The sequence below is a fragment of the Heterodontus francisci genome, chromosome 11, assembly GCF_036365525.1.
Source record: "Heterodontus francisci isolate sHetFra1 chromosome 11, sHetFra1.hap1, whole genome shotgun sequence".
Classification (NCBI taxonomy): Eukaryota; Metazoa; Chordata; class Chondrichthyes; order Heterodontiformes; family Heterodontidae; genus Heterodontus; species Heterodontus francisci.
This window is the reverse complement of record NC_090381.1, coordinates 51,772,045-51,798,860: the sequence shown is the minus strand read 5'-3', so window position 1 is coordinate 51,798,860 and position 26,816 is coordinate 51,772,045. Positions and strand designations below refer to the sequence as shown.

General features: G+C 43.8%; 1 protein-coding gene across 6 annotated transcripts in view; it reads left to right on the top strand.

The window, feature by feature from the left end:
- Window positions 1-26,816, top strand: part of dock10 (dedicator of cytokinesis 10) — a 382,664-nt gene that overhangs the window by 314,834 nt on the left and 41,014 nt on the right. For all 6 annotated transcript variants that reach the window (XM_068042143.1, XM_068042145.1, XM_068042146.1 and 3 more), the window contains 7 exons: window positions 845-955; window positions 2,486-2,701; window positions 4,429-4,486; window positions 13,712-13,810; window positions 17,876-17,982; window positions 21,968-22,090; window positions 23,969-24,082. In XM_068042143.1, coding sequence (XP_067898244.1) covers window positions 845-955; window positions 2,486-2,701; window positions 4,429-4,486; window positions 13,712-13,810; window positions 17,876-17,982; window positions 21,968-22,090; window positions 23,969-24,082 — 828 coding nt within the window. The remainder of the gene's footprint in view (window positions 1-844; window positions 956-2,485; window positions 2,702-4,428; window positions 4,487-13,711; window positions 13,811-17,875; window positions 17,983-21,967; window positions 22,091-23,968; window positions 24,083-26,816) is intronic.

Below are 26,816 nucleotides of genomic sequence, written 5' to 3'. Positions count from 1 at the left end.
TAAATGAGGTGTGAAATCCACTATTGGGTGGGCCTTGGGTCTGCCTGTTCTGACATAGGGATTGTTCCCAGCAAGCCGTGCCAACCAACTTCTAGGACAATGTTTCTTGAGGTTCCCTGTTAAATGGCCTGTCAATAACATTATGACCACTAAAAGTACAATCATTTTGTGTTTACCAATATTACATACAACAACCACTATTTGATACAAATATAAGAACCATTACTACATATCTCTCAATTAAGTTTAGTGCTAATCCAAATTCTGGTTCCAGATGGCAAACATAAGCTTCTCTTAATCATATGTTTTTGACGTCCATCAATCAGATCCTTCCCTATGAATTCACTGGATGGTTAACATTATCATCTAATTCACATTTTTATCTGGAGAAGATCAAACCTTTTACTTAATGAACAAAAGCTTAACTGAAACAATTTTAACTTTGGTCAATAATTGAATAATAGTTGTCCTTATTTCATAACAGTGCATTTAGTGATGTGGAACAATAATATTCTTCAAAACTGGAACAGATTCCCAAATTGAATAAAACTAAATGATGTGCCTAAAATTCTGCAAAAATACACATCACGGCTGAAAAATCCATCTGATTTATTATTCTTTTGTCTCCATCTTTAAAGCAGTTACTTATAAAGTACAGTGTGGGGGCCAGATGCAATTAGATATGGTCAGGATGTTTGTTAAGAATGGAATCAAAGATCACAATTGTTTAATTCATAGATTCATTAATATATTAAAAATGAATGTTTCATGTTAAAATGCCCTAAGATATTCCCATGTCTCTCTGCAGGATAATTTTGATTTATACTTTGTGTCTCCTTTGCAGCTTATCAAAGCCGTAAGTCAACTGATAGCAGATGTTGGAATGGGAGGTACTCGATTTCAGCAATCACTGGCAATAATTAACAATTTTGCAAATGGAGATAGGCCCATGAATGTAAGCAGAGTTTGGAAAAGTCATTTTAACGTCTATTTGAAAACAAGATATTGAATGCTCATTTCGTGTATAAAATGTGCAAAATTATGATCAGGCAAACAGTGTAGGGGAGAGACGCAGTACTATCCATGTACAGTTATTCTACTCCATGGGGGGAGTTTTATGCTTTCCCCTGCGGCGATTTTGGAGGCAGGGAGAGCATAAAATTGGGCGGGATGGTGATGGGGCGGTGGGGCTTGTGAACGGCCTTCCTGCCCTGCTGCAAGTTGCTTGCCAGCTACTGACCCCCCATAGCCCCCTCCCTTGCGACCCCCAACCCATGACCCCCTCCCACTGTGACTTACCTGTGGCCTGGTTCCAGGGCCTTGGGTGAGTGCTCCACCGGCAGCAGCCACCACCTCCGCAGTGGCACTGCTCAGTTAAAGAGCTGCCGACCACTGATTGGCTGACAACACTGAGCAGGCGGGACTTCCATCACTGGGGTCCTTGATCTCGGGGAAGGCCTGCCACTGTCCACTTAAGTGGCTAATTGGCACTTGATTTGGTGGGCCTTCTCCAGAGGAGGCAATGCGGTGTTCTCACTGGCGTTTTTGCCAGTGTTTGAGACCCCCGCTGCCCAGATAAAATCCTGGCCCATAACTGTAGAGATTAAATGTTGTAAATAGTAAATGCAGCTTTATGATAGGCTGAATGTTATTGATACATATTTTGCGTATGCTTCATATAACCGTTATCCCCATGTTTCTTGGTTTTTTATCGTCTGTTCAGTGCCTACCTGAATTTGATGAATAGAACTCGACATATGTGGAATTAAGAGCAAATGTTATAATATTTTCATTGGTGTGATGTATAAACACATCCTGCTGGATTTTACTACAGGCTTCAGGACCCCGACATTAGGATCAAATGGGGTCCCGAGCCTGCTCATGCCGGCAGCAGGACCGGCTCAGCAATCTTCTGGGAGGCAGCCTCCTAATTGGCCGCCTCCGCGCTCGACGTCCTATAAAGGATGGCGGACAGGCTCCTGATGCTGCCGATCCAATCAGAGGGCCGGAAACTCTGAAGCCTCAGCAGCCCCATTGGGAGATGTGGGTGCTGCTGGAGGCGCCCTCAGAGGTCTGAATCTAAAATAAAAATGATGAGGGGAAACCCCTCCGGATGAATCATTTGGACCATGGATATGGCTTTTCCTGCCCGCAGTCCTGTCAATGGGGCACAGAACCTCTGGCTCCGATGATCCCCAGCCTGCCACAGGGAAGGCACCTCCATTGAGCTAGCAATCTCCATACATGGAAAGGGGTTGCTCTGCCAGTGGCAAAATGACAGCAAGGTTGCAAAATCGCCCCTAATTGGGGAATTAGCCATCTTAATTGGCTAATTAATTGCTGTCACATGGCTGGGAAAATTCAGCCCTCAGTTTTATTGTAAATGTGGGGGTTTGAGTATGCCCGATCTGAATAAATTTTTAATAGTTAAATACTTATAATATTTGACTTTAAAGTTACCTTTCTTTTGGTTCATATCCTCTAGAACACTTTATTTCCTGTGGAAGTGAAGGACTTGACTAAGCGAATAAGAACAGTGTTAATGGCCACAGCTCAGATGAAAGAGCATGAAAAGGATCCAGAAATGCTGATCGACCTCCAGTATAGCTTAGCAAATTCATACGCCAGTACTCCTGAACTGCGAATGACTTGGCTTGAGAGTATGGCAAAGATTCATATACGCAATGGAGACGTGTCAGAGGTAATTTACATGATTTTATTTGTTAACGTATTTATTCCTGTTTCTGCCAAAGAAAAACATATTGTATTCTCCACTCACGACTTTGGAAAAGAAGGGAATGAAGAAATGTATATAAGTTCATTGATTCCCTATTTAATCAGGCTTTTCCCACAATTGATAGCATGTTTGTAACATCAATCTGAGTAATTACTGTGTTGGTGGATTGCTAAGCATAATGGTATTGGCTAAATTTTTAATTCCTCACAACAAGACTCATGTTACTATAAATGTAGCAGTAACTGCAGCACCAGATTTACACCCAAGTATGATAATGCTTTTTAATTTAATTTCCAAAATCATTGAGTGTTTTCGTTTTCAAGCTCAACAGAAAATTAAGTGACAAATGGATGTGACTCTGTCTTTTACTTTCAAGAATTTAGCACTCAGTTACAAGTAACAGCCAGGATGGGGATGAATTAACTTCATGGTCAAGGCAATAATCATGCCTGATTCCTACTGTTGATCTAATGAGTGATAGAGAATGGGCTAGAAATAAATTGGGCCAAGACTCGGGCCCACAAACCAAGAAGCCTGAAGCCTCATCAACATACTCAGGGCAAACTACCGGTGCAGTTGTGGAGGGCCATGAGGCCGCTGAATAGTCATGAGCAGATGCCAACCCTGTTCATAATTGAATAATTTCACCAAGGGGGCCTTTAGTCTGTGTTGAGCCATTAATTAACAATTCAAGGGAACTAATATCTGTTTTTGGCATTTAAAAACTGTGACACTTAAAAAAAAACCTCTCAGGTTTAGCAGTGTGACTGGTGCCTGGATTGGATGCAAGCCGTCCGACTGCTGGATCTGTATGCATTACAACTGTTTTAGGCCTGAAAAACAAGCACAACACATTCCAGTTTCTACTGCAATTAGGTTTGTCATGTTGTAATATTCAGAAGTGCAAAGAAGATGGTCAATCTTAAATTGAAAAAGTCCTTCGTATTTATTAATGTATTTGTTTGCTTTGTGCCATTTGGTCAGCTATTTTGTTTGTGATTCATTTCTCAACATAAGAATAGTGTGATATTTTATAGCTGTACTGTACCCCTGATTTTAACTCCTGGCGGGAATCTTGCAGACATGGCTGAGGTGGACAGGAAAAGGTCCGTCCCTCTACAACATGAGGCCAAGGAGCTTTTAAATCCCAGGCCTTACCTATGTGGGCCCTGTCAGTCTCCCTTCCAAACCCGGAAGAAAGTACTAGCTGGCCAGCCAGCAGGAACAGAATTATGGTTGACAGGAGATCACTGCTGGGATAATCCCCGATAGCCATTTAAGTGGTTAGGAGGGGGCTCAGCAGGATCACACAGTTAGGGGAGGCATCTTGGGGCAGACGAGGCCCAAGGTTTCCTCATGGGGCCCAAAGGAGCAATTGATTGAAGGAGGGGAAGCCTCCAGAGACCATTTTAACTGCCCAGTTTCTGCCGGACAGACAGTTAAAATCAGCTCATGTGTCCTCAGAGAACAAAGAAGATTTGCGTAATCATAATCGGTAAAGTTTTAAAAAATTATTTTTTATGGGATGTGTGGGTGCTGCTGGCTAGGCCACCATTTATTTCCCATCTCTAATTGCCCTTGAAAAGGTGGTGGTGAGCCACCTTCTTAAACTGCTGCAGTCCATGTGGTGTAATAAAAGTACTTTTTTAAATAACATTTGCATTTCTGATTAATATTTTCTGATGTTACAGGCTGCAATGTGTTATATCCATATAGCTGGTCTTATATCAGAGTACCTGAAAAGAAGAGGTAAGTGAGTAAATAAAAAAATAAATAAACTTGCAAACTGAAAAGTGTATAACATTCAAAACACTCGAGGTGCTATTTTGGCGAAAGGATGAAAACAGGCAGTAAGTGGGTGCTGTGTCAATAAGACATGTCTATTTGAAAGTCTGGATTTAGCATGCAATTCTGGTCCTAATTGCTGATTACCATAATTTGAACTTGCCTGAATGTGCTAAACAGAGACACCAAAAAGTTTAGCACTCAAGTGTTGATTAGATGCAATTTCCGTGGAGGAGTATATATGGGCTCCACTCACCCACTTCCACTGAACATGTGAAGTGTGCTGGTTTATTTCAGTGGCCTGTTTCAGGATGACTTAGGAACCAACTGAGGGGAGTGCACAGGTTCTCAGATGCGACTCTGGAAATCTGGTGGAGTAAGTCCAGAGGAGAAGGGATGTCCTGTACCCACAAGGAGGAAGGAGTCCACCTTGCCCTCCTTGTCCCTCTCCCCTGCAGCAGCTAGTGTTGCTCTGCTTGGCCTCATGTCGCCCTCCCATTCCTCTTGCAGATCAAGCGGGCCCCATACCAAGATGCTGATGACCAAGGACTCCCTTTCTCCTGCTGACTCCTATAAGAGAGAGTAACACAGCATTTACTCTTTTTAGGCGACGTATTCAGATAATTTCCGTAATAAATTTTGATAGCGTATCAGTGAATTCTTGACAGTGTCCCAGAAAGTCTCGCAATGTGTTTCAAAATTCCTCTTCTAACCTCCAGCAGCATGTAAACTGTTCAAGGTGATACACCTTTAAATAGTGCTCAACCTCCCCTGCAGTGACTAGTTTACTCCCAATCAGGTGGTAGCTTTTAGGAGAGGGTGTTAGTTCAAATGCTAACCACCAAAATGCTGTGCAGCCTCTTTGATCAGAGCTAGCAGGCATTTTAAGTGGCAGTCAGCTGCTTAATGATCCCCCAGGTGACCGTTCCTAGCGCAAGCCTCAATTCCTTTACCAAGATGGTATTTTGTGCTAAATGTTGTCAAAACCAGTGTTTCAGCTTAAGACCCCATCTTGGCTACCTCAGAGGTTCTTTAGCACTTAAAGTATCCAGGAAAAAATCACCCCCAAGATGTTGTAACTTAAAAAAAAATTCAAGTACAACTGTTCAGAAAGATAGGATTAGTACTTGTCCAGATGGTGAATTCTTATCTGAACACAGTTGGTGGAGGTTATTTGATGAGTAGAGGCTAAGCAGTTCCCAGGGATAAGGTAGTAAGAATCCATTGGTGGACAAGTTACCTAGGCCACTCTTCCACTCCTAATGGGCGACAAAGCACATCGTAGGAAAAGTCTTAGGAACAGATCCTGATCTTTTGCTGAGGAATGAGCAGCATTTTACTAATGAGTAGGACACAATTAAAAGAAGATTAAAATCATCATTTTCAGATGACCATCTTAAAAATAACTCCTGTAAAGTAGTATCAACAATTACGATCAGATTTTGTATACCTGTTTAATCAGCGAAGTAAGAGTTCAAGGAGAGAAATTGGTTAAGCCCCATTGGACATCCTTCCAGAAGATGAAGCCTCATTTGATCTTCTCTTTCGCTCAGAGACTGGTACCACATGCACTTTAGAGGATTAAGTAGAAGGGTCTGCACTGGGAGATTTACCTTATACATGTAGACAGGAGAAAGGCGGGGGAATAGGACAGACAAGGAACCAGCTCATTAGAGGGTGAACTCACATCCTAGCCCTGCTGAAGGGGACACAGATATCATAGAATCATAGAAGGGTTACAGCACAGAAGGAGGTCATTCGGCCCATCATGTCTGTGATGGCTCTCTGCAAGAGCAACTCACCTAGTCACACTCCTCTGCCTTTTCCCTGTAGCCTTGCAAATTCTTTCTCTTCAGATTATTATTCAGTTCTCTTTTGAAGGCCTCAATTGAATCTGCCTCCACCACACTCTCAGGCAGCGCATTCCAGATCCTAACCACTTGCTGTGTAAAACAGTTTTTCCTCATGTCGCTATTTCTTATTTTTCCAATAATCTTAAATTGGTGTCCTCTGGTTCTGACTCCTTCAGCCAATGGGAATAGTTTCTCTCTATCTACTCTGTCCAGACCCCTCATGATTTTGAACACCTCTATCAAATTTCATGTTAATTTTCTCTTCTCCAAGGAGAACAGCCCCAGCTTCTGCAACCTATCCACATAACCGAAGTTACTCATTCTTGGAACCAATCTCGTGAATCTTTTCTGCGCCTTCCCTAATGCCTTAACTTTCTTCCAAAAGTGTAGTGCCCTAAACTGGACACAACCGTACCAGTGAATTATACAGGTTTATCATAACTTCCTTGTTTTTTTACTTTATGCCTCTATTTATAAGCCTAGGATCTCAGATACTTTATTAACTGCTTTCTCTACCTGCCCTACAACCTTCAATGATTTGTGCACATATACCCACAGGTCCCTCTGCTCCTGCACCCCCTTTAGAATTGTATCCTTTAATTTATATTGCCTCTCCTCATTCTTCCCACCAAAGTGAATCACTTCACACTTTTCTGCATTAAATTTCATCTGCCACTTGTCTGTCCATTCCACCAGCCTGTCTTATGTCCTCTTGAGGTTTATCACTATCCTCCTCACAGTTCACAATACTTCCAAGTTTTGTGTCATCTGCAAGTTTTGAAATTGTGCCCTGCACACCCAAGTCTAGGTTATTAATATATATCAAGAAATGCAGGGGTCTCGATACCAACTGCTGGAAAACACCACTATATACCTTCCTCCAGTCTGAAAAACAACCTTTCACACCAATCTGTTTCCTATCATTCAACTAATTTTGTATCCATGCTGCTATTGTCCTATTTATTCCATGGGCTGTAATCTTGCTGACAGGCCTGTTATGTGGCACTTTATCAAATGCCTTTTGGAAGTCCATGTATGCCACATCAACCGCGTTAACCTCATCAACCCTCTCTGTTACCGCATCAAAAAACTCAGGCAAGTTAGTTAAACATGATTTGCCCTTAAAAAATCCATGCTGGCTTTCCTTTATTAATCCACATTTGTCCGACTGACTATTAATTTTGTCCTGAATTATCATTTCCAAAAGCTTTTCCACCACTGAGATTAAACTGACTGCTGAGCTTGTCCTTACACCCTTTTTTGAACAAGGGTGTAACATCTGCAATTCTCTAGTCCTCTGACACCACACCAATACCTAAGGAGGATTAGAAGGTTATGACCAGTGCCTCTGCAATTTCCACCCTTACTTCCCTAAATATCCTAGTCCTGGTGACTTATCAACTTTGAATATAGCCAGCCTATTTAATTCCTCTTCTTTATCTCGTGTCTCAACTACCTCCTCTTTCACTGTGACTTGGGCAGCATCTTCTTCCTTGATAAAGACAGATGCAAAGTATTAATTTAGTACCTCAACCATGCCCTGTGCCTCCATGTGTAAATCCCCTTTTAGGTTCCTAATTGGCTCCACTCATTTTTTTAACCACCCTTTTACTATTTATGCGCCAATAGAAGACTTTTAGATTCCCTTTTATGTTAGCTGCAAGTCTCTTCTCATACCCCAGTTGCTTCTCTTATTTGTTTTTTCCACTTCCCCTCTGAACCTTCTATATTCAGCCTCATTCTCTAATGTATTACCCACTTGACATCTGTCATATGCACCATTTTTTTGCTTCATCTTATTATCTATCTCTTTTGTCATCCAGGGAGATCTGAATGTGTTTGCCCCATCTTTCTGCTTCGTGGGAATGTACTTTGATTGTACCTGAGCTATCTCCTTTTTAAAAGCAGCCCATTGTTCAGTTACAATTTTGCCTTCCAATCTTTGTTTCCAATTTACTTGGGCCAGATCCGTTCTCACTCCATAGAAGTTGGCCTTTCCCAATCCATTATTTTTACTCTGGATTTCTCCTTGTTCTTTTCCATAGCTATCCTAAATCTTATGACGCTATGGTCACTGTCCCCTAAATGTTCCCCTACCGTCACTTGATTCGCTTGACCCTCTTCATTCCCCAGAACTAGATACAGCAATGCCTCCTTCCTTGTTGGACTGGAAATATACTGATGTCGAAAATTCTCCTGAACACACACTAGAAACTCCTTTTCCCTCTCTGACTTTTACACTATTACTATCACAGTCTATATTAAGATAATTAAAGTCCCCCATTATAATTGCTCTATAATTCTTGCACCTCTCTCTAATTTCCTTGCAAATTTATTCTTCTATACACTTCCCACTAGTTGGTGACCTATAGAATACCTCCTGCAATGCAATGGTACCTCTATTGTTTCTTAGGTCTAACCAAATAGATTCTGTCTTTGACCCCTCTAGGACATCCTCGCTCTCCAGCACTGTAATGTTCTCCTTCATCAATACAGCTACCCCTCCTCTTTCCCTTCCTTCCCTATCTTTCCTGAACACCTTGTATCCAGGAATATTTTTAGTATCCAGTCCTGCCCTTTTTGGAGCCAGGTCTCCGTTATTGCCATGACATCATAATTCCGTGTGGCTATGTGCACCTGCAGCTCACCAACCTTATTTACCACACTCTGCGTATTCATATACGTGCGCAGTAAATCTAATTTAGACCTTATTACATTCCCTCTTACACTGACCCCACCTAATGCCTTACTATTTCCTACTCTAGTGCTATCTGTCTCTCCCAATTTCTGTGCACCTTGGTTTTCCTCTCTGAATTTACCTCCCGGTTTCCATCCCCCTGCTGAGTTAGTTTAAACCCTCACCAACAGGATAAGCAAATCACCCTGCAAGGACATTACTCCTGGCTATGTTCAGGTGCAACCCGTCTGGCCTGTACAGTGGCGCAGTGGTTAGCACCGCAGCCTCACAGCTCCAGTGACCCAGGATCGATTCTGGGTACTGCCTGTGCGGAGTTTGCAAGTTCTCCCTGTGACCGCGTGGGTTTTCGCTGGGTGCTCCGGTTCCCTCCCACAGCCAAAGACTTGCAGGTTGATAGGTAAATTGGCCATTATATAATTATAAATAAACTAGTATAGGTAGATGGTAGGGGAATTGAGGGAAGGTGGGGATGTGAGAGGGTAATGGGATTAATGTAGGATTAGTATAAATGGGTGGTTGATGGTCAGCACAGACTCGGTGGGCCAAAGGGCCTGTTTCAGTGCTGTACCTCTAAATAAAATAAATAAATAAAAACCGTTCCCAATGTCCCAGAAATCTGAAGCTCCCAATCCTGCACCATCTCTCCAGCCATACATTCATCTGCTCTATCCTCTGTTTCTATACTCACTTGTGCATGGTACTGGGAGTAATCCAGAGATTACTAACTTTGAGGTCCCGCTTGCTAGTTTCTTTCCTATCTTCCTAAACTCTGCCTGCAGGATCTCATCCCTCTTTATACCAATGTCATTGGTACCAATATGAGCCATGACTGCTGCCTGCTCATCCTCCCTTCTCAGAGTGCTCTGCAACTGTTCTGTGACATCCTTGACCTTGGCTCCAGGGTGGCAACATACAGAAATGCATGTCTGTACCCCGAGCTATAGAATCCCCTATTGCTATTGCTTTTCCAATCTTCCTCCTGCTCCTCTGTACAGCAGAGCTAGCCATGGTGCTGTGGTCTAGATTCTGGCTGCATACCCAAGAAGAACCATCACTTTCACCAGTATTCAGCACTGAGTACTGATTGGTGAATGAGATGCACTCAGGGGACTCCGAGACTACCTGCCTGATCCTTCTTGACTGCCTGGCAGTCACCCATTCTCTCTCTGCCTGGATACTCTTAAGCTGCGGGGTGACCACATCTATAAACGTGCTTTCCACAAAACTCCCAGCCTTGTGGATGGACCGCAGGTTCACTGTTGCTGTTCAAGCTCTGAAACCTGGAGCTCGAGCTGCTGCAGTTGATGAAACTTCCTGCACCTGTGGTTGTCCAGGACATGTGAAATGTCCTGGAGTTCCCACATAGAGCAGGATGTGCACTCCACCAGTCTGAGCTGCCCATGCCATTATTTATTTGATTTTTAAACTTGCTACTTAAAAAAAGAAAGGAAGACTCACCAACTACTCCCAAATCAGCTGCACCCAATCTGCTTCACACTGCTCTGATCCCTGTCTGCTTCATAGTGATCTCGGTCTGCTTCACACTGCTCCGGTCGTGGTCTGCTTCACACTGCTCGCGAACTGTGTCACAATGATCATGGCCTGCCTCACACTGCTCCGATTCCTTTCTGCTTCACAGTGATCTTGGTCTGCTTCACACTCCTCCCAACCTGCTTCGCAGTGATCTTGGTGTGGAATTTGAGAGCCCAGTTTGCAGAAGAGGATTGATGAAAGTACACCAGGAGCTTATAAGTGAACTAGTATGCCTGCCACCTTGTGCACGATGCCAGAGGGCACGGAGGAGTCTAGCTCCAACTTACATGAGATTTTTATGCATGGCATCAAAAGCATGCAGCCAAGCATGGAGCAAGGAATCAGCTCTATGACCTCTACAGTGGGGTATCTCTCGACAACTTCAGTGGGAGCTCAGACTGCTACAATCTTGATTCTAGGGTCCAACATCTCCTTTGACTTTCAAAGCATGAAGGAGAATTTTGATTGGGTCTTCAAGACTGTCACATCCCTCCTGTTCTCATGTAGTGCACTGGGAATGCTGAGGCATAGCCCCACAGCAGTCGTATTGGCTCCAGGGTTGTGAGGAATCTGCTCTCCTCTCTCAGGACAACAGCATGCCTTGTCCCCAGCAGCCACTCAATCAGTGCCTTTGTTGGTACCAGACAATCCTGGCTGAAACTGAGTCCCATCAGTGAGCATCTGGATCCTCAATGGCCAGAACTCCTCAAGGTTACCCTCCCAACTGCCCTCCACGATGATCAGCAGTTCTCCATTTCCCTTGCTGTAGCCACTGGGAAGCCACCTTGTTGGAGCACCAGAATAGGCAAAGGAGCACAGAACTTTGCACCAGGGTTTTGCACAAGGGTTCTTTATAGTTGTGTGTTCAATATTAGCAATTGTCAAATGAAGTGTGATCAAGTATCTTGTTATAATTTTTTTTGACTTCTGTTCGTCTTACTAGTCCTAGTAATGCAAGTGCAATATCCGAGAAGGTGCACTGTTTAAGGTCATTCAGATAGTGGGTGTAAGGATGGAGAGCGATGGTAGGAGGGGCTGCAGTTGAATTGGGGAGAGGAGGAATTCTTCAACTGAACATCTCATCAATTATTTGCTGCCTTAGAGCTCTGGCAGCATTGCTGAGCCTTGCTCTTCCTCTTGCAGCTCCGTTTCCTGGTCTCCTTGCTTTTTGTCCTCCCAGTTCTTCCTCTTCAGGAAGCTCCAGGCTTGCCTTCTTTGCTTAGCAAAGTTGTGTAGTATGTAATACATGATAAGTTCTGACACTCACTTGGATCTGTATTGAAGGATACCTCCAGTGATGTCCAGAAAATGAAGCCATTTTTAAAAAAAATTACTATTGGAACTTTTAGTTTTTTAGTTTTGAGATACAGCACTGAAACAGGCCCTTCGGCCCACCGAGTCTGTGCCGACCATCAACCACCCATTTATACTAATCCTACACTAATCCCATATTCCTACCACATCCCCACATTTCCCTACCACCTACCTATACTAGGGGCAATTTATAATGGCCAATTTACCTATCAACCTGCAAGTCTTTTGGCTTGTGGGAGGAAACCGGAGCACCCGGAAGAAACCCACGCAGACACAGGAAGAACTTGCAAACTCCACACAGGCAGGACCCAGAATTGAACCCAGGTCGCTGGAGCTGTGAGACTGCAGTGCTAACCACTGCGCCACTGTGCCGCCCTCGAACTCTCTTCGAGGTGTGGCTGTGACTGTAGTTCTCCTTTGCATCTGTGCCTGGGTTCCTGAATCAGGTGCTCAAGAAATATCCCTTTATCCCCAAGCAAGCAGCCTGTTACCCAGTGGTCTGGGTGGAAGAGTTGGGGGAATTGAGGACTGATGCAGGCTGAATGAATTATGACTGCTGCCAGGAAACCAGGCGCAGAACTGCATAATTCTCTCCCTATGGTCACCCCCGAGTTGCATGTCCATAAGTAGAGGTTCTTCCTGCTGTAGTACATTGCTGAGTGCAGTCTATGATCCGCTGAAGCTGAGGAAATCCAGAAATCTGGCCAATTTGCTTATAGTGCTTCTTCTTGCTTAGCGGCCTCTAAGGGGAAGTGATGAAATGACATTTAGCAGAGTGACCCACCTAATGGAACTCAGAACAGCAAGCTAACTTAGACAGTTTATGTCCCCTGTTGCATGCTGAAATAATCCAGAGCATAAAATATGTGGGCAACATTGACCTGAACCACAGTCAGTGTTGTGCATCTCCTGGTGATGGGCTCCAATTGTTGCGACAACAGGTGACACAGCTCAGTTGCTGCCAGCCTGGTGCAGCCAGATGCGCTGCTCCCCGTCAGATTCAGTGTAAGATATCCGGTTTCTGAAGATAGACATTTTATAAGGCTTCCTGCGCCTTCCCTCCCTTCGCCCTCTTCCAGCATCCTCTCCTGGTCTTTGCTGCCTTACTTGTTGCCGCTGCTCTCCTCTCCATGTTCCAGCCCCAAAGGAAGACCAAGCAACATCTTGTAAGATTGTGTGAAATTTATTGGCAGAATCTCCCCAAACACACTGTCCAAGACTTGTCAACATGTTGTCAACATGAAAATGCATCCAAGATAGCCCAAAAAGTTGCCCACAAACACACTACCAACCCATAAAGACTAACCTTAGACTTACCTGAATGGTGGTGAAGAGCTCTTTAAATGCCTGACTGTTCCCGAAAAAGATTTGCTGGGTGAGCCTAAGAATGGATGAATCAGACACTGCCATGTACCAATATCTCAGAAGGATCCTAACACAAGCACGGGACCATTATTTAAATATTCTGATTTGGCTTGTGCTACTTTCAGGCAGCTGTCCAGAGCAATTAAAGGTCGGCCGATCCAATATGGTGGTCCCTGAGTTCCAGGTGCAGATCAGGCATGGGAGATCCTGGTCTGAATTTGGAAAGCTTTTCCCTTAAATTCCTTACCTAAAAGGTCTTACGAAATGACAGCTGTCCAAATTAATGGTGTTATCAATAAGCTGCAAATCTTTTGTAGGTTTCTTTTGACTGAACTGTAGGGCTTAGTTAACGTATTTACAAACTTTAAAATCACCTGTGTTTCTTTAACAGTAGTATCATATTATTAAAATACTGCCTTGCCATAGGTTATTGGAAAACAGAAGTGACTCGTTTATCAACCACCTTCTCTGAAGAATCACATAACCCTGACAGTAACCAATTACTAACATCAAATGAAGGAAGAAGTGAGTGGTCTAACAATGCTTTGTGATGTGTGCAAGGGCAATTCCATGCATATTTCATTAACACTGTAGTGCTTTACTGTCTTTGATGATACTTCTTGCTAATATGTTTAAACAGATCCAAGCACTAATTTATAATTTAAAGCTTTAGCAAGTGTACACTAAACTTTCATGTCGATTGGTTTGCTTTTCTGACAATTCATGTGCTTTGTTAATATTAATGATTTTTTTCTTATTGTTCTTTCATATGTGAATATTACATACTCATTTTCCCTTTGTTAGCTTTTGTAAGGGGATCGACCTGTAGTCAGTATGTGTAAACACCACCCCAAAATAGCTGTATCTTTCTTTATGAACTAGTAATAAAAAATAATCTCTTTCACCTCCAAACAAAATTTGCAATATATTTACTGTTCTACATAACAAGTGAAAAATATCCTGTTAAGATATCCTGAGGGAAGAGAGGTAGGGAGGCAATTCCAGAGTTTAGGGCCCAGGCAGCTGAAGGTGCACCCAATAATGGAGCAATTAAAACTGGGGATGTTCAAGAGGCGAGAATTAGAGGAGTGTGGATATCTCAGAGGGCTGGAAAGCTGGAGGAGATTAAAGAGATAGGGAGGGGGTGGCCATGGAAGGATTTGAAAACAAGGTTGAGAATTTTAAAATTGAGGTGTTGCTTGAGTGAGATCCAATGGGGGTTAGTGAGCACAAGGGTGATGGGTGAACGGGACTTGGTGCAAGTAAGGACATTGACAGCCGAGTTTTGAATGACCTCCGGTTTACAGTGGGTAGAAAGTGGAAGGCTGACCAGGAGTGCATTCGAATAGTCACATCTGGAGGCAACAATGGCCTGAATGAGGGCTTCAGCAGTTGAAGAATGGCAGAATCAGGCAATCTTAATGATGGTGTCGATATGTGGTTAGTAGCTCATCTTGGGGTCAAATATGACACCAGGGTTGTGAACAGTCTGATTCAGGCTCAGACAGTTGCCAGGTCAGGGCCAGAAGATTCACTGTAAAGGACGCTGCAAGCACACAATCTCATGCCCCCATCCTGTCATCAATGGAATAATAATGGGAAGGTTATATAACAGGTGTCAGATGGGATAATAAAAGCAGAAAATGCTCAAAATACTTAGCAGGTCTGGCAGCGTCTGTGGAGAGAGAAACAGAGTGACCTTTCAGACCTGAAACGTTAACTTTCTCTCTCCATAGATGCTGCCAAACTTGGTGAATGTTTCCAGTATTTTCTGCTTTTATTTCAGATTTCCAGCATCCGCAGTATTTTGCTTTTCCATAGGTGTTATGTACGATATTGCCTGCTTTGCTCTGTTGTCCAAGATGAATTTCTGCCCTATTATCTTTAGATAATAATTGTCAACCGAAGAATTCCCTTAGATGGTTGCCACCCCATTTTTGATTGGTTTGTTGTGAAATGATACTTCAGATGTTTGATGCATTTTGTTCTCAATATAAAGCACCAAATCTGAGGATATGGTTCTTCAGAAAGAACAACAAATCATCAAAGGAGTATTGTGGCATTTGTGAGGATTCAGATATCGAAGAAAGCTCCCATCCCTGGTGCAAATACTGAGCATGTTATGGTCGCTAATAGTCAGTGTCATGGGGTTGAATTTTCACCATGGAGGCAGGAAACAGGAACCAGGTCTGTTTTTGGGTCTCCAGTGGGGACTTAATTAAAGTTCTAATTTTCACACGGTTCAGCCCTTAATTGATATGGAGACAGGTTTCCAATTAGAGCCATTGGGGGTGGGAATGAAGGAGGGTCAGATGAAGTGTGGGACTGATTTCAACACCCCAGTGAGGCTGCTGGTTGTCCTGAGGGAGAGATCTGCATTTTGTGCCAAAGCCTTCCACCTCAGCAGAGACCTGGCACCCAGGACGACAGAGGCCTGGCACCCGGGCAGGGCAGACCCTCGCTTCATCGATGGTCACCTGGATCTAATGCTGGAGGCCATGAGGGAGAGGAAGGAGGTCCTCTTCCCAGAATGTGGCAGGAGGAGGCCACCTCTTTGTGCAGTGGGGCACCTCTCTATTCAGCGTCATCTCCCTATGCCTCCTCTTTCTCCTCCTCTCTCACCCCCCGCTCCTCCCAGGGCCTCACTGTCATCAAGGCCCACACCTACGGTGGAGGGCCATGTTATGGAGAGTGCAGCAGACCACCATAATGACCGAGACCCTTGCAGGAGGGTATTGGATGGCACCACCCAGCCAGTCAGGGAACAAAATTGCATCTTCAGAAGCCCGATGGACTGCTCAATGGGAATCCTCGAGCAGGTGGCATTGGTCATATCACCTCTGTGCCTCTGACTGGAGCGCTTGTAGAGGAGTCAGTAGTCATCTTTTCAAGGGATTTCCCTTGTCTCCTTGGATCCATCCATGCACTTTGGGAGTTGGAGTGAACATCTGAGGTAGCCTGGACTGGCGGAGGATGAAGGAGTCATGGCAGCTGCCAGGAAAGTGAGTGCACACATGGAGGAAGCTCTTGTTGTGGTCACAGTCCAGTTGGATATTGAGGGAGTGAAAACCCTTTCTATTGATGGATCTTACTGGCCCATCACTGGGTACCTTGATGGTCACATAGGTGCAATAGATGATGCCCTGCACCTGGGCAAATCCAGTGTCGGAGACAAACTCTCTGTCCCTGCGATGCCAATGTCCATTGTCAACTGAATGTACTCCAGCTCTGGCAAAGAGGGCATCAGAGACCAGCAAGATGCAGTCGTGTGCAGCCATTTGTGAGATGCCATCACGATCCGCAGCTGATCCTTGGAAGGAGCCAGAAGCGAAGAAGTTCATGGCCACAGTGACTTTGACAGCTACTGGCATAGTGAGCAGTGCTGTGAGATGCGCGGTTTTCAGCGACGAGGGCACAGATGTCAGTGACCATATGCCTGGAGAGTCACAGTCTCCTGTGGCACTGGGTCTTGGTCATCTCCAGGTAGCTCTGTCTGTCTTTGGAGGTAGCTCCTGTTTCGAGGATATGGCCTCCATTGCCTTCCTGTGCCTCTTTCCTCTCCCATGCTTTCCTGATCGCTGGGGTTCCATCCTTCCTGCAGAGGTTGTTGCCCGTCATTGTCACTGGGCCCAAAATTTGACAGTTGTGACTCCAATGCCAGCTGCAGCCTTCCTTTTGTACAGGTGGACGTCCTATTGTGATTGGCAGTCTTACCCCCTGCTTTTCTGTCCCCATGATATCGGGGGGAGTGACAACCCCATTCAATGCCTGAGTGCTGAGTTCCCACTCTCCCTGCCACCTGCACAGTGCCAAGGGCACCTACTTACCAGATGTCGAGACCCCTTTGCCTCACTGATCCTCATATAGGGTCAGGGGTGAGGCCCTTAGACAGCCTTGACTGGCTTCTCACTGTGTACCCGCCTCCCCTCAGCTGCTCAAAAACTGACAGCTTCTAAATACAGTTTTAAATATTCCACCGTCCCCTTTCAACAAGATCTTAAAGAGCTTTATAACTAGTTTAGGCGCCTTCAATTGAGAGGAAAATGGGATTTCTGTCTTGCCCTTCCCCCGCCCTGATGATTATTGCCAGCGCTGGGACCTGCTCATTGAAATTGACAAGCTCCCCTGCCTCCATTCCTGACTTTGGGGGAGGGCCCCAAAAATTTAGGCCATGGTGTCAAATCATATCGCATGTACTGAGCTGAAGCAGTAACAATTTTTCATGTGCTATTCTCCTGAATTCATCGATTCTACAAAATTTTGAGCCACCTTTGAATTTTTTTTGGACAATAAATCCAACTCACAGGTGCTTCAACATTTAATGGGACTAAAGTACATTAATTATAAGCTGTTTCCATTGCAAAGTTAATGCAATAATACTGGAGATTAACAGAATGTGTACTTGAGTTTTGTTATAGTAGCGAAAGGTGAATTTTGTACATTAAATGTTACTAATCAAAGCACAAAGTATAAATTAAAATCATCCTTTGCAATTTGGTCTTCAGTTATTCTTAATGTTTTTTTTGTTTGTCAACATGTTATCAAGATAAGAATATATGTAACTGGATTTAACATAACCTTGTCTCTTAGGTTTGTTTTCAATGGGATGGTCAGCTTTTCAGACTATTACCCCCAATGTGAAAGAAGAGGGGGCAATGAAGGAAGACTGTGGAATGCAGGACACCCCGTATACTGAGGTTGGGATCACTGCTACCTTAATGTAAAGAATTGTTTGAGTTGATGAAAAGCTGTCATTCCAGTGGTTACAAGTTTGAGTTTGTTTCTTTTTGCTGTGAAACTAGATAGTTCAGCTCATAGAATTTTACATCACATAATTAGATAATTCAGCCCATTGCTTCTTGCTGGCTCTCCAAAACAGCTGGCCACTTAGTTCTGTTCCCTTGGCTGGAGTTTTATGGACTGCCCAGGGAGGGGGGCATAAAATTGAGTGGGAGGTGGGGGGGGGGGGGGGGGGTGCCATACCCATCACCTACCCTCCCCCGGTGCTGTTTTACCAGTGGCAGGGGTAGTGACAAATGGTCCACCCGCCCCAGGCCAATTAGATTAGATTAGAGATACAGCACTGAAACAGGCCCTTCAGCCCACCGAGTCTGTGCCGAACATCAACCACCCATTTATACTAATCCTACACTAATCCCATATTCCTACCAGACATCCCCACCTGTCCCTTTATTTCCCTACCACCTACCTATACTAGTGACAATTTATAATGACCAATTTACCTATCAACCTGCAAGTCTTTTGGCTTGTGGGAGGAAACCGGAGCACCCGGAGAAAACCCACGCAGACACAGGGAGAACTTGCAAACTCCACACAGGCAGTACCCGGAATCGAACCCGGGTCCCTGGAGCTGTGAGGCTGCGGTGCTAACCACTGCGCCACTGTGCCGCCCCTTAATTGCCACTTAAGGGCCTCCTCCCTCGAGTATCTTACCAGCAACGTATGGGCACCAGCACCTGAGGAAGCTGCCCAGTAATACTTGATGGCGTCCTTGCAGACTCTGGGGAGGCCCTCCTGATCAGGCACCCTCTGCCCCACGGAGGCTCCTCCCCAACAGCACAGGCTGCCCCCACTAAAATGTACCCTCCTGCCCTAGACTCTGACCCCCACCCCCTCGCCAGGGCCCAGCCGATTGTCCCTGGCGATGCCCAAACCCCACTTACCTTCCTAAAGGGCAACGCCCATCGTCCTCTCCTGGCTGGGTGCAGTCCCAGCAGTGGCCACCGCTCCCAGTGGCGCTGTTGGGACTGAAGAGCTGATGGTCCTCTAATTGGCTGGCAGCTCTTGGAGGCAGGACTTCCTGCTTCAGAGGGGTGGAGGTCCTGACAGAGGCCAGTTAAGGGCATGGGCCATGCAAACTTGCAGCTTGGTTTCCAGGCCCGGTGGAGGCGTGCTCACCCCCGACTTTTTAGCCAGTAGGCAAGCCACTGCCTCAATGTAAAATTTCTGCCCTTGTCTTTCCTTTAATTGCCTTTTAATAGCTATTATATTTCCACCAATGTCTCTGTTAAGACATAGATACGAAGTTAAGTATAAGAGATTTTGGACAGAGAGCAGAAGTAATGTTTTTTATACAGTTCTGTGAGACTATGGAATACACAATTAACAAATGAATTGGAGACTTTATCAACATTTCAGAACAGATTAAATAGGTGGTTGAAGGAATGGGGAATGACGGAATATAGGGCGAACAGATGGGATTAGGAATACTGCTTATGTAGAGAATAAACCCCAGTATGGACTGGTTGGGTCAAACACTTGCTTTTCATGCTGTGATTTCTGTACTATTCTATGTATGTAATTCTCTGGATATGTAGAAGAATGAGTCTCCATTTTCTGCATTGGTCTCTTAGAACAGGCCTATGGGAAATTGCCTTTAACAAACTACCAAGGGGGAATTTCAATTCATTGGAAATGCAATGAGAATCAGGCGGGGTATAACATGATCAACCAGTCCCCTACCGCCTGTTTCCTGCTTGGCAGTAAATAAAAATTCACCCCTTTAAGATTATAAGAAATAAATTGATTTTAAATAAACCTAGGACATGAACTGCTGAAAGACAGTGAGCCATCCTGTATGCCATGCACTATGAGGTAATTGCATGCTAAAGCACAGGCATAATAATGTGCTAAACTGGTTAATTGCATTAGAAGATCACTGTGGGAGCCCAGAGTTTTGTTAACAGATCTAGAGATCGAGCAAAAAGTTGGGTACCAAGAATGGAAGCTGATAAATTGACTTTTAGTTTTGTCGTTGGTTGCATTGGATCAACACATGGGGAGCCATCAGCTCTGCAATAATATAAAAGAACCATTAGGACCAAAGCTGGTTCACCTCATTGCCTTTATGCATTAGGAGTATTTTCCCATGGTTTTGATAAGCGCGCATTGTTAAGTATGAAGCATACAGTTCAGTGACGCTCATGATTCTCAACTTTTACTTGCGATACTGATGCCCATTTGTACTTGTGTACACAAGTGATCCCTTCAGAAGAAGAAATTTTCCTCCACACAAGATCAGGGGGCAGGTTATTCAACCTTGCCCGTCTAAGAGCGAAGACCAAAGTACGGAAAGTCCTCATCAGGGAACTCCTCTTTGCTGACGATGCTGCTTTAATATCTCACACTGAAGAGTGTCTGCAGAGTCTGATCGACAGGTTTGCGGCTGCCTGCAACGAATTTGGCCTAACCATCAGCCTCAAGAAAACAAACATCATGGGACAGGACGTCAGAAATGTTCCATCCATCAATATCAGCGACCACGTTCTGGAAGTGGTTCAAGAGTTCACCTACCTAGGCTCAACTATCACCAGTAACCTGTCTCTTGATGCAGAAATCAACAAGCACATGGGAAAGGCTTCCACTGCTATGTCCAGACTGGCCAAGAGAGTGTGGGAAAATGGCGCATTGACACGGAACACAAAAGTCCGAGTGTATCAAGCCTGTGTCCTCAGTACCTTGCTCTATGGCAGCGAGGCCTGGACAACATATGTCAGCCAAGAGCGACGTCTCAATTCATTCCATCTTCGCTGCCTCTGGAGAATCCTTGGCATCGGGTGGCAGGACCGTATCTCCAACACAGAAGTCCTCGAGGCGGCCAACATCCCCAGCATATACACTCTACTGAGCCAGCGGCGCTTGAGATGGCTTGGCCATGTGAGCCGCATGGAAGATGGCAGGATCCCCAAAGACACATTGTACAGCGAGCTCGCCACTGGTATCAGATCCACCGGCCGTCCATGTCTCCGCTTTAAAGACGTCTGCAAACGCGACATGAAGTCCTGTGACATTGATCACAAGTCGTGGGAGTCAGTTGCCAGCGATCGCCAGAGCTGGCGGGCAGCCATAAAGGCGGGGCTAAAGTGTGGCGAGTCGAAGAGACTTAGCAGTTGGCAGGAAAAAAGACAGAAGCGCAAGGGGAGAGCCAACTGTGTAACAGCCCCGACAAACAATTTTATCTGCAGCACCTGTGGAAGAGTCTGTCACTCTAGAATTGGCCTTTATAGCCACTCCAGGCACTGCTGCATAAACCACTGACTTCCTCCAGGCGCTTACCCATTGTCTCCCGAGACAAGGAGGCCAAAGAAGAAGAGAAGAACATGAGTGGTCCCCAATAATATTAAATTACATGAAAATTGAAATAACAGATGTTTCCAAAATATCCATGCAATCCAAGCGTTATCTTAATGTATTTTTCCACTGCAATGTTATAATAGTCAGTATCCTACAGGGTTATTGTAAATATCAAGGTAAAGATGCTTTTATTTAGTTTTTATTTATTTATAGATACAGCACTGAAACAGGCCCTTCGACCCACCGAGTCTGTGCCAACCAACAACCACCCATTTATACTAACCCTACAGGAATCCCATATTCCCTACCATCTACCTACACTAGGGGCAATTTACAATGGCCAATTTACCTATCACCTGCAAGTCTTTGGCTGTGGGAGGAAACCGGAGCACCCAGCGAAAACCCACACGGTCACAGGAAGAACTTGCAAACTCCACACAGGCAGTACCCAGCATTGAACCCTGGTCCCTGGAGCTGTGAGGCTACGGTGCTAACCACTGCGCCACTGTGCCGCCCTCACAGCTCCAGGGACCGGGGTTCAATTCTTTTAATGCCTTTTAATTCTTTATTTTTCCTCCTTGTGAATAGGATACTCTTGTGGAGCAGCTACAAGCATGTGTTGATTACCTGTGGAAATCTGAACGGCATGAACTTATTGCAGATGTCTACAAGCCTGTTATTTTGGTTTATGAGAAAAAGAGAGACTTTAAGGTACATTATAGTCTTTGTTTATCAGTATTGATAACAATGCCTGTGTTTTCACAAAAGGGAACAGTTTTTCACTACTATGCATCTATAATCGCACATGTTGGGCTGGATTTCATGGAGCTGGTGGGGTTCCTGGTGCCAGGCTGAAAAGACAGTGGGAATCCTGCCTTGGACATTCAGAGCCCCTGCAGCCTATTTAACTGCACCCGCGCCATTAACAGCCTGGCATCAGGATCCCCATCCCTTTAAACACGGGAATCCCGCCTCAAGAGCTGCTAACCAATCAGAGGGCCAGCAACGCAGTAGTATTGGCAGTGCCACTGGGAGCAGTGGCCATTGCTGGTATTACAGGAGGCCTTGAAACCAGGCCCAGTGCCAGAGACCCGGACCTCAGGCAAGTGAGGCAGAGTTTGCCAGGACCAGTCCAGCAGGTCTCGGGATGGGGGCGAGGGAAGGTGGGCGTTGAATGCAGTGGCAGGGTGTTTAGGGAGGCGGGTAGTTTCCTGGTGGGGGCCCTCCATGCGAAATCTATGGCCCACAGAGGAGGGCCCCCAAGCCTGCAGAGAGGTTGCCCCGTTTTACTGGATGCCCCACCACTTGCCGCTGGTTTAATTCCAGTTGGGGGGAAGCGGCCCTTAAGTGGTTGATAATAGGCCTCTTAAGGGCCTCAATTGGCCTCTGGGCGGGAAACCGTCATCAACCTATCCCACCCCCAACGTAATAGCAGTGCGACGCGAAGGTGACAGCCCCTCCGCCTCCTGTCACAATTCTATGGGCCCTCCCACCTCTTAGCCCATCTCCAGGAGCCCATTAAATTCAGCCCTTTTTTTCTCATCACAGCATTGTTTATTTTTATTTTAATCCTAAGAAAGCTGGATATTGCTGGAGATAGAAACTTGGAGCTTTAATGAAAGTTCATGTTTGCCTGAGCAAACTTCTCTCTTCCATTTGAGAGTTTAGTCTGCAATAATTCTTGTTCACTGTCGAACTGCAAAATGAAAAGAAGTCAAAGATTTCTTATTAAATCTGAAGGAACTCCTTCAGGAAACCGGCACCATGTTTTTATAGATTGCTGCCATTTTGTGTAATACATTTTCTCTCCTTCTCCCTATCTCTTTCAGTTTCTCTTTCGCTCTTTCTCTCTTTCCTTAGCTCTCCATACTTCTCAGGCAAAATCTGACCCCTCTCTTAACTATTTTTTTAGGTCTATCAAATTTAGTTTGCTCTGTAACCAAATGACACAGATTTAAGATAATTAACAAAAGAACCAGGAAGGAGATGAGGAGAATTTTTTTTAACAAGTGAGTTGCAATGTTCTGGAATGCACTACCTAAAAGAGTGATGGAAGCAGATTTAGTAGCAACTCTCAAAAGGGATTTGGATGTCTACTTGAAGAGGAAACATTTACGGGGCTATGGCAAAAGAATAGGGAAGTAAGACAAATTTGATAGCTCTTTCAAAGAGCAGACCATGTTGAGCCAAATGGCCACCTTCAACGCTGTATGATTCTATGGAGTTTGTGTTGTGTCCAGATATATGGGTGGAATGAAAAGAAGCTTGTATTTCTATCATCTATAAGCTGCTGGGCAATGGGACAGGAAACCATCCTTTTCTAATATGTAAATACTAATGCACGTCCTAAAATTTGAGATCTTTGTTTAATATTGACAGAATCCTTATTAGGAATAAACAATGATTAATGCAAGTTACGGAGTTTCACCTGATTCCTATCACTTTTTCTGTTGTGTTGTGACATGTTAATGGTTCTGAGCACTACCCATGTTGTCAAACCGATAATAAGAGGGATATTCTTGTCAGGCAGTCACACAGGTGTTTTTCCCCCAAGATAAAAGATTTATATAAACATTTCATTCACCACAGAGATTATCAGAACTGTACTACACCATTCATCGATCCTATCATAAGATCACAGAGGTTGTACATTCTGAAAAACGTTTGTTCGGAAGATACTACCGAGTTGCTTTTTATGGACAGGTAAGTGCAATGTGGTAAGGTGGCACTCAATATAGCACCTTGCTCTGGATATTGCTTATGTTCATTTGTGTGCTTTGAGTTGCAGTGAAAACAATGAATGTACTTTGTCTCAAACCCAGTTTCAAATGCAATTTTTAACAGATTTTAAAAAATACAATAACTGTTTCTTGCTGTGCTATTTTACATTCATAGCAGTAATTTTCCATTTATCTGTGTCATATCTGCATGAATTGCTTTTATAAATATACTTAATGCTTATCTTTTCATTTTGATTTTGAAATACTTTATGAAACACTGTTCCTAAAAGTATATTGTATTTCTTCAGCTGTCTGCGTTATCTTTGAGTGTGGACATTTTGTATGCAATTTTAACTCACTCAAAACCCACCCACTTGCACAGAGTTAAAATCAGGTCCTGTGCTTCTGTGCTAATTTCTACTAGCCCATGATAACACAATGCTATAAACGCTGACAAATTTCCCAGGCAGTTCCATTTCCATATACAATATTGAAGTACTGTGTCATTTGATGCAGCTTCAGAATCTGACATCAGATTTTGAATGATCCTATATAATCTAATGTCACTCATCACAAGTGAGAATTTTTAACAATTGCCTTATCATTATAGATCACAAATTTAACAAATAACTGGAAGCTTCTTGTATACTTGCCTGGATGTGCGTTTTAAAGGTGCTACATGATCTAGGAATAGGTTGGGAGAGTTAGTATAAATGTAGTAACACCTAGGACTGATCTAGATAGGGGCCATAACAACTGTAGTTTTCTTTGATACTTTGGCCACAGTAAATGTGATGTGCGGAGCCCACATCTGAATTAAATACACACATTTTGCCTTTCAATAGCTGAAATCATGACACAATTTTGATTTTTTTTTATTACCTTGAGCAGATAACTTTGGCCATTCAAAGATAGAAAACAATCTTGAATTAAACTGCACTGGGCCCTTCTCCTCTCTAAGTTCTCTCTCAGAGTGATATATATCATTAGCCTTGAAAGTAAGACACAGTACAAACTGTCACAGGCCTGAGTAATTAGTTATTCCCCAAACATTTCTTATGCTTCACGAAAGTCATGAGGGAAAAAGTTTGTTCATGCTACACCGACTACGTTGATCCCCAGGCCTGCATAGCTTGCGTGGCATTCTTCAATGATATTAATGAAGAATGCTGTGGGGGTAGTGGCTCGTGGCATTGCCTGCCCTGAGGTATAGATGTAAGTCTGTGTCGCGCCAAAGCGCGCAAACAAATTTTCCCCCCATGGTTTTAAGCTGTATTAAAAATATTTAGTGTTTTGTCAGTGGCAGTGACATTGCCAACTAAAAACCTTGTTCCAATGAAATGGAAAAATAATTAGAATAAGAACTAATACTCCACTTTTCATTGGAATATTTATAAAATGAAGAACAAAACATAAGTATTTAATTCCTGAACTACGATAGAGTACTGGACCAATGATTAAGACAGGCTACACCCATCATTCAGTAGGTGCAACATTGCCATCAAATATGAGCACATGAGCATATGAAAATGATAGGCAGGAGAAAACATGCTGGCCATCAAACCTTGTAAACTTTTTCTTAAGTTAACGGTTCCTTCATTAGGTGTGCCCGATTACAGTTCTCTATATTGTTGACCTATAAGTAGAAGATGTATACTTCGATCTTAGATTGTGTTCGTTTGTTCCATTTAAAAAAAATCTAATTTAAGCAACGTTCCTTTTTTCGCTGATTAATTTCAAAAGTTCTAAATCATATCTTCTCATATCCATCTTGTTTCTTGGGAAAATAATATTGGCTCTCTCAGCTTTTCATTGCAGCACAGTTCTGTCCCCGAATAACTTGAACATGTAGTAGAAACAGTGCCAACTGCAGGCAAATCTGTCAATGTTGCACAGGTTGGATGTGTGAGATTTTCAGTGATGAGTCGGATACTTGAGGTATCCGCTCAACTAAAAACATAAATTGTGGCGGTGACGGAGGTCGCAGTGAAATGCTTAAGCCACAGTAATGTATTCTTCTTGCCACTTTCTTACTTGTTTTCCTATATTTTACTTTTCCAAGATTTATATTTCCTTCTTCGTAACCAATGAGATTTGCAAAACATTTCTTCTGCTTTTTCTTGAGTCAGCTGTGAAAATAATCAGCCCCATTGTCATAGCTGAGATGATGGATGGGAATTTAGTAGTCGTATTAGCAGTAGTAGATGTGGAGATATGGCTACTCAGAATTCCTAATAATAGTGAAGATCATCCATGAAAGTGATTGGGCCTTCAGTATCACTACGAATTCTGGGATAGCCTTACCACTAAACCTCCTGCTTTCTCCCTCTCTCTAATGCCATTAATTCTTGGTACAGTTCACACATTGATATGGTTGGAGATTGTGATCTTCAAGTAGGAAATGGTGACCTCCTGTGTGAAATCCCTTCTAAAAGTGGTTCTGATGGGCCTGGGTACAGGAGGAATCGGGTTACATAGATAATATGAGTTATTTGGAGGTGTAAGGATGCCTGATGACACAACTCTTCAATATAACTGAGTGTTATAGTGTATGTCACTGAATATTCATAACAGACTGCAACAAGTAGTTAACTAATTGCATTTTCTCCAATACCGTTTCCAAGCTTCTCTTTGCCTGTCTTATTCAATCATGTTTAGCTTTTTGGACTGTGTAAAGTATAACCATTGCAAATACTGTCAAACCATAGAAATACCAA